This window comes from Lucilia cuprina, chromosome 6, assembly GCF_022045245.1.
Source record: "Lucilia cuprina isolate Lc7/37 chromosome 6, ASM2204524v1, whole genome shotgun sequence".
Taxonomy (NCBI): domain Eukaryota; kingdom Metazoa; phylum Arthropoda; class Insecta; order Diptera; family Calliphoridae; genus Lucilia; species Lucilia cuprina.
The window spans coordinates 53,545,217-53,561,321 of record NC_060954.1 but is presented as its reverse complement, the minus strand read 5'-3'; the positions used below and the strand labels follow the sequence as shown (position 1 = coordinate 53,561,321).

The 16,105-nt window shown below is 27.6% G+C and overlaps 1 protein-coding gene across 1 annotated transcript in view; it reads right to left on the bottom strand.

Annotated features, from left to right (window-relative positions):
• The window catches only part of LOC111680400 (roundabout homolog 4), a 146,455-nt gene that overhangs the window by 98,407 nt on the left and 31,943 nt on the right, over positions 1 to 16,105 (bottom strand). Inside the window, exons 2-3 of the mRNA XM_046954174.1 lie at positions 12,440 to 12,491; positions 95 to 1,476 (exon numbers count right to left, since the gene is read on the bottom strand). Of these exons, the coding sequence (XP_046810130.1) occupies positions 95 to 344 (250 nt within the window). The 5' untranslated portion in view covers positions 345 to 1,476; positions 12,440 to 12,491. The remainder of the gene's footprint in view (positions 1 to 94; positions 1,477 to 12,439; positions 12,492 to 16,105) is intronic.

Sequence of the window (16,105 nt, the reverse complement as noted above, 5' to 3'; positions counted from 1 at the left end):
ACTAAACAAGAACTGAACTTGATATAAAATTATAAATTTGTTTAATAAACTATTGATAATAAAAAAAACCTTTATGGCGCGAAGGACCACTTACCTTTAACTCCTTGCAATGAGATCGTTATCAGCAATGTTAAATAAAAACTTAAAAATATCCTTTTATTAACTCTCAAATTCAGCATTCTTTGCACATCGATATTAAACCAGGACTGTCGTTGATGTTGTATTGTACTACTTAAATGATAAGTGTGATGATGTTGTGAGCGGGGTTGGCAGCTCTTAGTACAAGAACTGCTTAGCGAGGATGTCATATTTATAACATTTTCCTTAACACATGTAATAAACATAAAATGTCAATATTACTTCGCTTTCGTATTACTCAAGAAAAAGACAAATTTTCTGTAGTATATTTATTGGCAGTTATGTTGATAGTTAAAAAATTGCATACTTTTAGGCGGGTAAGGGAGTAAAAGTTTATGCTGCTTTCATGTTTTGCACTCAATTCAAAACACGATGTTTAAAAAAAATTTTATTACTTCTTTTAGGTTTTTTTTTGTTATAGAGAAAACTTTTCTTGCTTTTTCTTTATTGTGTTTTGTATTGTATTTAATATTTTTTGTTGTTGTAGTGGCAGCAAGGAAACTATAACATTGAGTGTCAAGTACAATGCTATTGCGATTTGAAAATGTAATATAACCTTGCACTTGATCCTTTAACACTAACAAAAACAACAACAGCAATGTCGTTGTCGTTTTTCCTTGAGAGTACTACTAAAAAGTGGCAAAAGGAATTCTTAGTCCTTCTTTTTTTCTCAAGTGCTTTAGCGACACCACGTAGTAGTTGGATACTTCTCGTCGTCGCCTTGTTTTTTTTTTATATTCTCTCTATATATGTCTCGTAGAGAATGTCTGTGCACTTAGGAAATGATGTTGAAATTGTTAAGTGTTCCCCTCCAGCTGCCAAAGTATATTGTATACTGTTTGGCGTAAAAGTGCAAAACCAACAAAAAGGACATTCACCATAAAATGCTTAAAGTTGAAGTTTTTATGAGCGTCTTGTTACGTTCAGGGCAATTTATCACTTGCTACTGTGTTTTTATTTTATTTTATCCTTTTCTTTTTGTATGGCAACGAAAAGAAAAAAAGTTTTTTATTTTTCTATCCAAAAAATTATAGTTTTTGGTTTTTTGTTTGCTGTTACAAAATAATGTTGCTCTATTTGTTATTTAGTTGTTATTATTTATGTTTTTTTGCATTTATATGTTTGTAGAAAAGTAATATTAAGTTGTAAAAAATCTTGTATATATATTCCTTGCTTGGGTGTCGTCTGTCTGACGTGCTCTCTTCAATAGAAATGTTGGCAAATATTGTCACGTTGACGCTTGCAGCTTTAGTGTGGTACGTGTTCAAATTTAGTTGCAACAATTATTGTTTTTTTATAAATATTTTTTTTATATTTATTGTTGTTTCAGTAAAATGCCTGTAAAGATAAGAAAAAAGAAACATAAGTTTAATAATTATTAATAAAAAAATTGTTAATTTAATAAATACGAATTTGTAAATCAGGCAATTTTAACAGAATAACAGTTTAAAATTAACTTTTTTACTTTATAATAACTTTATACACTAGACTGTAGCCTAGACCAGTCGCGAATCTACGAGGGGAAAGGGAAATTTGCAACCCCAAAACCGAAAATTTTTCATACAAAATATACTTTTCATTTGTATAGAAGGAAAGAAGAAAATAAATGAGAAAAAGTTCACCTCCCCCCTCGAAACACTCGAGAAAGTTCCGTGGTTGGACTATACTATAGACTTGACCTTAGAGAGGCGTGACGACTAAACTATAGACTAGACTATAAAATATACTATAAAAGAGTCTATAAGCTAGACTATAGACTAGACTACTTACTAGAATTTTGACAAGACTATAGATTAGTCTAAAGCCTAGACTCTAGACTAAACTATAGTATAGATAAAAAACTAGACTATAAACTAGACTATCGACTGGACTATAAACTAGACTATCGACTAGACTATAGGCTGGACTATAAAATAGATAATGCACTAGACAAAGGATTAGACTAGACAATGGACTAGAATACAGATTGCACTATAGACTGAAGTATGTTTTAGACTATAAGTTAGTCTATAGAGTAAACTAAACACTAGAATATAGACAAGATAGGCTATAGTTATACACTATGTTATAAACTACACTATAAGTCAGAATATAGACTAGACTATAGAAAAAGCTATAGACTACACTATAGACTAGGCTATAGACTAGATTATAAACTAGGCGATAGACTGGATTATAGAATAGGCTATAGCCTAGACTATAGACTAGGCTATCGCCTAGGCCATAGATTCTACTAACTACTATACTATAGATTAGACTCGGCTGTGGACTAAACTCTAGACTATTTTACAGATTAGTCGATAGTCTACTTTATAACTTTATAACTTTATAACTTTATAACTTTATAACTTTATAACTTTATAACTTTATAACTTTATAACTTTATAACTTTATAACTTTATAACTTTATAACTTTATAACTTTATAACTTTATAACTTTATAACTTTATAACTTTATAATTTTATAACTTTATAACTTTATAACTTTATAACTTTATAACTTTATAACTTTATAACTTTATAACTTTATATCTTTATAACTTTATAACTTTATAACTTAATAATTTTATAATTTTACAACTTTTTTACAAATATTTTTCCCTCTATTTACATTTTATTATTATTAAATTTTTTTCATAATACTCATAATATAATTTATGATTTTGTATTGAAATTTATCGATATTCATCCACACAATTATTAGTATTTTATGTAAATTACTTTTTTGTTTTATTTATATTATTTTTGTTTTATTTCTTCATACTCCTGCCTTTTTGTTGTATTATAAATACATTTTTTCCGCTTATAAAGTGGCCAATTTCCTGCAAATAATATTTCTTATTTCTGCCAGAAGAAAATAATGTTTAAATAGCGGTTATAACTTCAATATTAAAACAAAATTCCACCTACATTGAGTTTAATATATCTTTCTTCTGCTCCAGCTGTTTAGTTATAATGAAATACAAAAAAAAAAAAAAAATAATAATAATAATTTTTTTGTAGTTTTATGAATTTCATTTGAATAAAAAATATTTTTATGTATAAGCGGTTGTGCCATATATTAGTTGTTGGTGATGTGGAATTTATATTCTTTATTTTAAAGAATGAAAGATTCTGTTAAGCACAGTTTTTCTGTTATGTTGCTTCTTTAAATTGTGCGTATTTCCTTGTAATTTTCATGTTACAACAAATGCCGGATGCTTTTTTATTCTAGAGGAAAACACCTTTTAGTTTAGTGGCTGTATCTTTGGCACATTTCGTTGAAGGTAAATCAAATGGCATGTTGATGAACGACAGTAGGTTGCAAGACATATACAAATATATATGTGTAACGGTTAGGGAAATCTTTTATTCCACAAATACAGTGTCCTTCTTGTCTCCAATTTTCCTTCTTCATTCCCACTGTTCATTTTGCAAAATCTCTGGTGAATTTTACTTTTGTTATAACACAGTCTGTCCACCAGAAGACTATGTTATACCTATATATGAGATTTCAGTAAAACACAAGCGGGACTTAGAAGATACATGGCCAAAGACATAAAGCAGCAATGGAACGAACCTAAAGTAAACAACAACAACTGTAAACGAAAGAAGAAATTGCTTATTACCGTTTGTTAAAACACCAACAAACACCTAAATTATTTATAAAAGTTGTTGCTCAATGTCATGGGGAATGATACCAGAGGCAGGGAGACGAGAGAAAGAAAAAAAGAACTAGTGACGCATTTCCTTTTTCAAATATGTATATTCCAGTGAAAACCTTTTGCATGGTTTCTCTGTTTCTTCACCCGTTGCCATAAGTGGCAGGAAGGTTTGTTTCTGGTTTATTGTCTTGTTTTTGTTTTGTAGGATTTCGTTTTTCTTTCATTGTTTTTAAAGATAGAAGACTATTATACTTTTATGATAAACAAGGCAAATCAAATGAATAAGCATCTTTTGTTGGTAGATATTGTAGTAAAGAAGAAGAATTTGGTAGATGCCATATGAGGATGTAATTGTGAGTTTTTGTTTTTTATAAATAGATAAAGTTATAGCAAGGAAACTAGTTTAGTTTAAACCATTTTAGGGAGAATTTATTAAATAAAAGAAAGAACTGATAACAAATAAGGAAATAGTTGAGCATAACCGACTTCTTATATAAACTTTATCGGTCAGTAATCTACAATACTTATATAAACTAAAATATATACTAGACTATAGACTAGACGACAGACAAGTCTAAAGACTAGACTATAGACTAGACAATAAAATAGACTATAGACTAGACAATAAACTAAACTAAAGACTGGATCATAGACTAGAGTATAGACTAGAAAAAAGACTAGACAATAGACTAGACTATAAACTAGACAATAGATTAGACCATAGACTAGACTATAGACTAGACCATAGACTAAACTTTAGACTAGACTATAGACTAAACTATAGACTAGACTATAGACTATACTATAGACTAGACTATAGACTAGACTATAGACTAGACTATAGACTAGACTATATACTATAGACTAGACTATATACTAGACTATAGACTAGACTACAGACTAGACTATATACTATAGACTAAACTATAGACTAGACTATTGACTAGACTATAGACTAGACTATAGACTAGACTATAGACTAGACTATAGACTAGACTATAGACTAGACTATAGACTAGACTATAGACTAGACTATAGACTAGACTATAGACTAGACTATAGACTAGACTATAGACTAGACTATAGACTAGACTATAGACTAGACTATAGACTAGACTATAGACTAGACTATAGACTAGACTAGACTATAGACTGGACTGTAGACTAGACTATAGTCAATGCTACAAACAATGCTACACAACCGATTTTATGCCAAAGTTTTGTGGTCCATCAACTGTTCTTCCTATTCTATTACCTACTTAAAAGTATCTGTTAAACTTTATTTAAATTTTTGTATTACTTTTTTTGTGAACAATTGAAGAACTTGCAACAATTTCAAGCCAATTAACCACTACAACTCGCACTACACCATGTCAAGTAAATCAAGCATAAAACCCACACTTGTGCTACAAAACCACAAAAACTCTTTTAGCTAATAAAACAAAACAGTTGTATTTAATTTTTTCTCATAAAAAAAGAACAACATAAAATATAAAATCTGCTTAATTTCTTTAGGTTTAAATTTGCAAAAATTTTAAAAACTACACAGAAAGAAATAAATTGTGAAAAAGTGAAGGAGTAAACAAGACAATGTTTGTTGTCTTGCAGCAAAATTTGTGGTGTTGTGCAAACTTTTAAACACATTTTAATGACACTTTTAAGCAGAAAATTTATGCAAAATTAAAAGTATTTAAAAAAAATGCTAAAGAAACTTGAAAGAAGAAAGAAGACGAAATCTGTTTTTATTTTACGCGTTTGTAACAAAAGACATGTTGCAACATGTTTTGTTGTTAAATTAAAACAATTTTCTTGTTACTTTGAAGAACAGAAAAACATACTTTCTTAAAGGTTTATTAAAAGAATAGAGAGGCTGAGAGGAAGGTAATAATGTTTAAGAATTTCGGTTTGTTACTTGTGAATACCCCTAATATCTTAGTCTGTAATTGGCTCAACTTGGCGAATATAAATTTAAGAAATTTTAGCCGTTTTTGTTGTTGTTTCCCCTGTTTGTTCTTTGTTATTTAATGTTTTCAAGTTGCGGTTAAGATGTTGCGGCCTTAAACATGCCACAATCTTGTTGTCTTATTTTATAATTTTTGTCGTTGTTGTTGTCTGCGTTGTTTGTTGTAAGTGTTGTAAATGTGCGCAACACTATAATTTTCCAATATAAATAATGAAGTGTAGTCTGTTATATTTTTGCGTGTTTTTTGTTTTTTTATGCTTTTCTCTTAAACATGGGTCAACCGAAATTATACACAAATAACTGAAGAAACACTCATTGCAACTAACTCCTCTTCATCATTGTGGTTGCATCAGGATTTTATGAAAACTTTTGTATGTGAACATCTTGTTTAAAAATATTTTCCTTTCTTTTTTGCGATTTTTCTGGAAAATTCAGCAAAAAGTTTGTGACATTTTCAAAACTCTTTTTTTTGTAAATTTCTTATGCCAGACAGCAAGTAAATAAAAGAAATTAGCTTTGTCTTTGTCTTGTTGAATGTGAAATGGATGGAGTTAGAAAGAAAAACCATATAATAATGTAAATTGTGACTATATTTTTTTAATGCTCCTTTTTTGGTCTTTATTAAATAAACATTTCTGGCAAAGAACCAACAAAAATATCATTTGTTTTTAAGTGAAATCCACAGATGATAGCACATTTGGGAAAAAAGGACTTTTTGCATCTTTTAAATAAACTAGAAATGTCATAGATTTTGTGAGCCTAGAAGGGATTTAAAGCAAAATCATCAACAACAATAAAAGAAGTTCAAATTATAACTTTATATCTTTACAGTTAGCTAGTCATCAGTATAAATATACATCAATTTCGAAGAAGTACACCTAGGCCTTTTTAGGGCCTGTTGTAAGCTACTTAACCGGTGCCTCAGGTGGAAATCGAACCCACCACCTCCGATCCACCAGACTAGAACTCTAACCATTAACCTACTAGAGGCCACTTTATAACATTATAATTTTATAACTTCATAACTTTATAACTTTATAAATTTATAACTTTATAACTTTATAACTTTATAACTTTATAACTTTATAACTTTATAACTTTATAACTTTATAACTTTATAACTTTATAACTTTATAACTTTATAACTTTATAACTTTATAACTTTATAACTTTATAACTTTATAACTTTATAACTTTATAACTTTATAACTTTATAACTTTATAACTTTATAACTTTATAACTTTATAACTTTATAACTTTATAACTTTATCTGTTCCATTTTCTGCTTCACATTTTATTTTTTGGAAAGTTCAAGGTTTTTATTATTTATTTAATATTTTCTTTTATTCGCCCTAACCATTGATTTTCAAAATTTAATTTAATATTTTCATTTAAAAGTCTATCTATCTTTCTAATACTAAAAATAAACAGCCTTTTTCTATTTCTCATTAAAAATGAAATAAAAAAACATGTTACACATTGCTGAGCACAAAATTTCTAAACCATAAAACCAACAAACTGAAAAAAGGATGTCAAAAGGACCTTTGTAAACAGAAATGTTTAACAACAATGAATTTATTTATGCGAATTATTTTTGAAATTTCTATTATAGATATACATAAAAAAGAACAAAAAAAAAACAACTACATTAATATAACATTAAAAAGGTTACAAAAACATTATATTTTGTTTGTAAAATGAATTTACTAAAGAATTAAAACAAAAAATAAAATAAATCTAAAATATAAAACAAATTAGATATTACATTACATGAAGCATAAACTAGCAACACATTACAAAAAATGAAAAAAAGTAAAAATTATATAAAATAAATTTAATAAAAATGTCGTTTCCATCCAAAACAAACAGATTTAATTCGCAGGATTATTTGGAATTTAAACTAAAATCATGTATAAAGAAAAATGATTATAACAGATTTGGGTGCAAAATACACACAAAGTTGGTAAAATAGCTTTGTAATTTGTGAAAATTAACACTAGATTCTTTAAAATGTTTTTGTTCTTCAATTGTTAGTTTTTCAATTTACACAAAATTTAGGTTTTTGTTTAGATATTTTTTTTAAGGATTGCTCAACTAATTAACAAGTATATGTGAATATGTATCAGGATTATATGAGTATCAATGCAGAAATGATCTTACTAACTATGTTGAGAACCAAAAATTTAACCAGAGCATATTAAAACACTAAAAAACGAAAACAACTTTACCAGCATGTCATCCAGCCAAGATTCTGACAGCAGTAGATTAAAAACCAGATTAAAAAATGTATAAACTGCTACGCAGATACAGATCAACACTCCAGGGAAACCATAGCAATAATAAAAACTGATAAGATTATAAATGTTTAAAGTTCGAAAAATAAGGAAAACAAAATTTTTTTTAACACAAAAGCAGATGATAATAAGCAACGCCCTTATTCTTTAAAATTTTGCCTAAAAACCGGGCATAAATTTAAAGAATATAAACACGATCATCATACAGCGGCTTAGAAGATCACAAAGTTTACAAAGTAAATGCTGTTGCATCAACAATTGTAATTTGCTGAGTTTTACACCATTTATAGGAATGGTTTGTGAAATTGTATGGGGACTAAAGAAAAGCATTTGGACTGCAGAAAAAATGGGTTGCTATAAAAGTTACAAAGTTATAAGATAATAAAGTTATAAAGTTGTATAGTTAGAAAGTTATAAAGTTACAAAGTTATAAGATAATAAAGTTGTATAGTTGTATAGATATAAAGTTATAAAGTTATAAAGTTATAAAGTTATAAAGTTATAAAGTTATAAAGTTATAAAGTTATAAAGTTATAAAGTTATAAAGTTATAAAGTTATAAAGTTATAAAGTTATAAAGTTATAAAGTTATAAAGTTATAAAGTTATAAAGTTATAAAGTTATAAAGTTATAAAGTTATAAAGTTATAAAGTTATAAAGTTATAAAGTTATAAAGTTATAAAGTTATAAAGTTATAAAGTTATAAAGTTATAAAGTTATAAAGTTATAAAGTTATAAAGTTATAAAATTATAAAGTTATAAAGTTATAAAGTTATAAGGTTATAAAGTTATAAAGTTATAAAGTTATAAAGTTATAAAGTTATAAAGTTAAAAAGTTATAAGGTTGTATTGCTGATTATACTTTTAAACTTTATAAATAGTTTATAACACCCAATATTAAATTGTGCCCCTGAAAACCAGTCTAAAGGCATTTTATACATTTCAAATCGCGTACATAATTGCATTCAGACCACTGGAAACCATGTATGGTAACCTTGAAAAACAAAAATGTTGCACTTACCCACTATAAAGAAAGGACCACAAACATGTTTAAGGGGCATAACTTTAAGCTGTTCCATATGATTTGCCCATACTCGTGACTTGTTACAGAAATGCTCGAATGAAAAACAAAAATTAGCAATAAAAGCAAAGAATAGATTTGTTTTTAGCAGCACCACGGACGGCATTAACTGCAAAACGTGCTTTTGCAATTAAAATAAAATGCTTTGAGATGAATAACATGCCACAAAGTGTGGCATACAATGCTACAAAGAGAATATAGTAGACTGCAAAACATATTAGCGGTGTTGATAGTTAAACGAATTTCCATTCGAAGGGGTCCAACTGAACAACAGCAACAAATTTGCAACATTTATAGTCTTTTTCGTTTATAAACATTTAAACAACAATCATATAAAAATAATGAAATGAAATCTTATGACTGACAAACATTTGTGAGCGAAATAGCAGGCGTTATTAGTTAAATTGTAAATGAGGTGTGAAGTAGTTTTAATAATTCTTTTCATCACATACTCTGTAGCAGGGGTGTGTTGAAAAAACGAGGGGGAGGGGGTCCACAAAAGAAAGATTGCAATTCCAGCTTTTAAAAGCTAATTACTTTATAACTCTTCGTTAGAGTTTTCTTTTTTTTCTTTTTTGCCCCTTTCAATGTTTATTTTGACAAACGCTCCTGCTTACCATAAACTCGTTTAATTTTAAACAACTATATACATTTTTATATTTGCTCGTGTGTTTTTATTTTAATTTTATTATTTCTTTAACAAATATTTGTTTTGTTAATTAAATATTTAGATAAATCATAAAATTATTAAACAAATTTTTTATTTTGTAATAAAAAAGCGGTTTATTTTACTTTAATGTAAAAGAATATGATTAACATTTTTATTAATATTTTGAATTTCTTTTCTTTTAAAAAAATATTTGTTTTGTCGAGTCATAGTTGTTTTCTTGTTGTATGTTAATTATTTAGTTAAGATTAAAAAAATTGATATGATTGGTATATGTTAGTGAACTAGGACATAAATTGTCAACAATTACAGCTTAAGTTCTATAAGCAAGCTTTTCTTCTACTTTTCCATTCTCCCCTTTTATTTCATTATCTTTTGGCATTATGATTAATAAATGATTAATGGCGCTTCGCCACATAAAATTCTGACAAAAACCTCTTCTGACACTTACGACCACAAAATCTATAAACACAATCTGCTTACAGCAAAAAAAAAAAAAAAAAAAAAATAACCAATCCCCACCAGAAACGAAACCTCTTCAATAACTTTGTTTGAAAATAACACACATATCAATAAAATATAATCATAATTCATTAATGTCTTCTGTGAATGCATTGGGGAATGTTGAAGAATGGAAAACCCCACTACAAAAGGCTTTTGGTTGGAACAACAGAAAAACGTAATAATGGTAATAAAAAATATTCTTATCTTTTTCATAGAAATTAACAAACAAAAAAACTATTTCCTTTTATGACTTAAAAAAAAGCAAAAGATTTATAAACAAATCTGTTTTTTTTTCTTTATTATTGACTGACAATATTTGTTGAAAATTTATAATATTTTTTTTTAAATGTGCTTTCTTTTGTTTCTTTATTTGTTTAGTTTTTTTTTAATAACTTTGATTTTGAGTTAACTTTTTTATCTGTTTAAAGTAGTAAAGGTGTATTTTATCACAACTTGTTGTTGTTGTTGGAGCGTTTAATAGGTGGAAAAAAGGGCGTTTTAGTAATCTATCATTTTTAGTGTGACTTTTATATGACAGTTAAATTTTAACTTGGGGAGGGGAATTTGAATGCACTTTTTCCACATTTTTTTTGTTCAGTTAAAAAGTGCATTATCAATAGAGTTATGTTTAATGTCATAAAATACATGAAATTTGGGTCAGTTTTTATACCCTACACCACTTTAGTGGGGAGGGTATATTGGGTTTGTGCTGATGTTTGTAACGCACGATAATTCTGGTTCTATACCCACCTTAAAGTATACCTATCGGCTAAGTATCATTTTCTGAGTCGATTTAGCTGTGTCCGTCCGTCTGTCCGTCCATGTAAACTTTGTAATCAAACTACAGGTCGCAACTTTGAAGATAATTGTCCCAGGGACGAATTCTATTGAAAATGTTTAACATCGATCCATTATTTCACCTGGCCTACATACAACTGTACCCCCGATTAGGGCTTGTAAACCTTGTGATCAAACTACAGGTCGCAATTTTGGAGGTAATACAATGAAATTTGTCACATAATCAACTATGGTACCGTAGATGAAAGTTTTAAAGTTATAAAATTATAAAGTTATAAATTTATAAACTCATGAAGTCATAAATTTATAAAGTTATAAAGTTATAAAGTTATAAAGTTATAAAGTTATAAAGTTATAAAGTTATAAAGTTATAAAGTTATAAAGTTACAAAGTTATAAAGTTATAAAGTTATAAAGTTATAAAGTTATAAAGTTATAAAGTTATAAAGTTATAAAGTTATAAAGTTATAAAGTTATAAAGTTATAAAGTTATAAAGTTATAAAGTTATAAAGTTATAAAGTTATAAAGTTATAAAGTTATAAAGTTATAAAGTTATAAAGTTATAAAGTTATAAAGTTATAAAGTTATAAAGTTATAAAGTTATAAAGTTATAAAGTTATAAAGTTATAAAGTTATAAAGTTATAAAGTTATAAAGTTATAAAGTTATAAAGTTATAAAGTTATAAAGTTATAAAGTTATAAAGTTATAAAGTTATAAAGTTATAAAGTTATAAAATTATAAAGTTATAAAGTTATAAAGTTATAAAGTTATAAAGTTATAAAGTTATAAAGTTATAAAGTTATAAAGTTATAAAGTTATAAAGTTATAAAGTTATAAAGTTATAAAGTTATAAAGTTATAAAGTTATAAAGTTATAAAGTTATAAAGTTATAAAGTTATAAAGTTATAAAGTTATAAAGTTATAAAGTTATAAAGTTATAAAGTTATAAAGTTATAAAGTTATAAAGTTATAAAGTTATAAAGTTATAAAGTTACAAAGTTATAAAGTTATAAAGTTATAAAGTTATAAAATTATAAAGTTCTAATAAAAGACATAAATTGGCCTCCGGTAGGTTTGTGGGTAGAGTTCTAGTCTGGTAGACCGGAGGTGGTGGGTTCGATTTCCACCTGAGACACTGGTTAAGGAGAGCAAAAAAAGGCCCGATATAGGCCTAAGTGTATTTCTTTAGATTTGATGTATATATGCACATCCTCCTTTCAAACTAACTAACTATAAAGTTATAAAGTTTTAAAGTTCACAATTTATGATCTTTTAACTGATTTATCATGATCCTATGATCCTGTTTTAATAAGTATTTAAGAGTAATTGATCATTTAAAAGGTAAATACCTGTTGTCTTCGATTTTTGATATATCCTTCGATTTTTGAAACTCTGTAGAATCTGCAAAGAATTAATAAATATTGATATAAGAAATTTTTATTAAAATTTTTCAAATTCAGCAAAGTTTTACTTTGTTTTAAAAATTGTTGTAACATAATTTTTCCTTTTACTCTATTTTTAACAATTTTCTAGCAATTTCAATTAAAAAAAAAACTCTTTTGTTTTAATTTTACTTTTGTATATAACTTTCTATATTTATTTTCCTTTTTTTTGTTGTTTTCCTAAAAGAAACTCTTAACTTATTAACATTTTAATTATTTTTCTAAGAAATAATAATTACAAACAATATACTTAACTCCTACTACTACATACTACTATAAGTTGTACTACGAAATGAAACAAATCCAACAAAACATCATTCATATTAAAAAATCCCCATGAAGTTGGAAAATAAAAGACATATCGTTTTTCCAACAATTGCAAGTAAATCCTGAAATTCTTTAGTAAAACGTTTAAGTTAAAATATTAAATTGTAATTTTAACACATAAGCACAACACATGGCGAACAGCAGCATCAGCAGCAATGCGCGAGCATCATCAGCACATTCATCTTAATGTTGAACCCTTTCCTGTTTTTTTAATGCCAATGTTAGTAAACAGCAACTTCAACTAGATTTTTAGCTTCTACAATATGAAAAGTACTTAAACTTTATAATATTTTAGATTGACATGCTCCTCGTTTATATGTACGTACGCCCGCATTTAGAGGGTGTTAGCTTATGAGGGATAGTCAGAGTCTTTACAAATTATGGTTGATATAGATGATCAGTAGTTTTGAACTAACTCTAGAGGCCATATTGGTTTTGTGACTCTATATGTAAGGCAGAGAAATATTGTTCTCAGATCCACAAACAGTATTTATACATTCTGGATCTTTATTACATTCTTTAAAGATCCAGTTAGTCCGTTTGTGTCCCTATTGGATTGTCTGTCTTTCCACCTATCCGAGTGTCCGTTAAAAGTGTTGTAGTACCTAAACGGTAGGAGCTAAAGGGCTTAAATTACAATACGGCCGATCATAAAAGAGCTAAGTCCTTATACATATCATTCCGATATCCCAGGTATAAAGATAAAGATTTGAAATGATAAAAGTTAACTTGTTACATGTTTCGACTTTTAAGTGCCTATTTTTGGTCCCCACCAAGTGATCATCCCTAATACTTATATGAAAAGTCCTCGAAAGCAACATTATTTTATATGACACACACAACAGTTGCTGATGTCGTTCAAACTGTTACATTATTTAATATCACACAGAGATTACTCTGCATAATGGAATGAATGTAGGAGCAACAACAAACATATCAAAACTCAAAAAGAACTAAACGCCAACGCAGCAAAAAAAAACACAAACAGGAAATATTATACACTAAAGCAAAATATTTAACACCATGACTTGCCCCTGTAGTGTTAGGGGCAGGGGGTGTTAGTAAAGGATGTTATCAAAACATCAGTTATGATAACAACTTCTTAATGAAGTAGCTATCTATATACATATGTAATGGATATAGAAAGGATGTTAATTTCTTCTACAACCATATATTACTACTCCTACAAATGAACAACTGACTACGCAGCAGATAACTTGTGGTGTGCTTAGTAACTACTGTATTAAGGCATAATACCGGAGATTTGTTTAAATAAACATTTCTTTGGATTGGCTGTTTACACTGAAGCTACTATCGATTTCTTTAAATTTCATAAGAAAAAACTTACAACAACTGTCCCTTCAATAGATTACTTGTGTTGAGTTAAGTAACTACTATACTAAGGTATAATGTAGAATAATAGGTTATTTTTAGAGTTTTTGGGTAATCTAAAGTGATTATTGATTTCCCCTTTAAGTTATTTAATACCACCGAGGATAAGAAAAAAAATAGACAATTGCACAAATGACTCTTTGATAGATTACTTGTAGTGAGTTAAATAACTAACTACAAAGATACAATAAGGAAGAAGGGTCTTTAAAGATACTTATCCAAAGAAAACTTTGGGACAATGAAACGACTAACGACTTCCTGTCAGCACTAATTGTAAAACCTAAAACTATGACTAACTCCGTGGTAGATTACATGGATACAGTAAAGTGGCAATTTGCATTCTTTTTATATTACAAAATATATCTTTAAAGAAGCATTTCTAATAATAACTTTGGAATAATTTAGCATTAATTGTAAACAACAAAACTATGACTAACTTCCAGGTAGATTACATGGATACACTAAAGTGGCAATTTGCATTCTTTTTACATTACAAACTATACGTATTAGAGAACTTCTCCAAAACTTTTTAAATAGCAAAAAATGTATACAATCTCTTTAAAAACTGATACATTTATTCCTACCAAAACTACTGGACTGGGATCCTTGATATAGATTTCAACTGTTATCATAATATGTGTTACGATATATGTATATGACAGTGCGTCTTAGTGTCTGTGTATGTGTGTATTTGTCAGCAATTTTTAATATTCAAAGTAATTTAACAGTTGTTTCACTGTTAAACTTACCCTTAGGCTTAATAATCACATGATGTTCGTAACTCCAACTCCAACTCTTTTTCTTTATCTTTTAAAGCAACATGACAAAAAAATAGGAGTTGTAAATTGTTTCATATTACAAATACAATTGTTTGAAACATACACATACATGTGTACGTATTTTCTATTTATTCGAAATTCTTTTATTTTGTTATTTCTCTGAAATACTCGAAAACCTTAAAGGCTTAAAACGTTTTCCTTTAGAAAATTAAAAGGGTGGAGTAGAGGGGGTGTTTTGTTAGATATTAAATAGGTGTGTCGTTTTATTTATAAATACATTAAGAAAAATATTATTATTTTATTATATATATATGGACGTATATATAATTATAATAAGGAAATGTTGTATAAAGCATGTGTAGAGTAATATTTTTTTCCAAATAATTTGGATGATGGCAACAACAACTAAAAGATATAATCTAAGGAATTTACTTTTATTAAATAGAAAATGGATTTTCTGCAAAAAGCTTAAAATAATAGCCTAGGTCTGTTATGGATCGTTATTTATGATATCGATACTTGTGTTGTCTATACCGATATGTCATTCAAAATAATTGTATTATTACACAAGTCATTAATATATAACAGTTATCATATCATAACTTCGTAACAAATACAAAATTTATAGCATTCGGTCCTTCCCAAATAAAAACTATTGAGGAACATGATCTTTTGGGGTAATCCCAAAACTTATCCCCTGTAAACATTATGATCCGTTTAGTAGCTCCATATAATGCTTGCATGGATCAAGGTTCTTTTTAATAACAACATGATCCGTGGCTGCATAAAACTTTGCTTCCACAAATAAGGCAAGGTCGTGGTTTTGAATTACTGCAAGGTGAGGAATGGATGGATGATGTGATGATGAATATGCTAATTGATTTTGGATAAAACTTTACAGTTGGTAGAGTTGTAGTACTGTAGTCTGCAAGAACCGAGATCACGGGTTCGATTTCCTCCATAAGCGTATATCTATCTATCTATCTATCTATCTATCTATCTATCTATCTATCTATCTATCTATCTATCTATCTATCTATATATATCTATCTATCTATCTATCTATCTATCTATC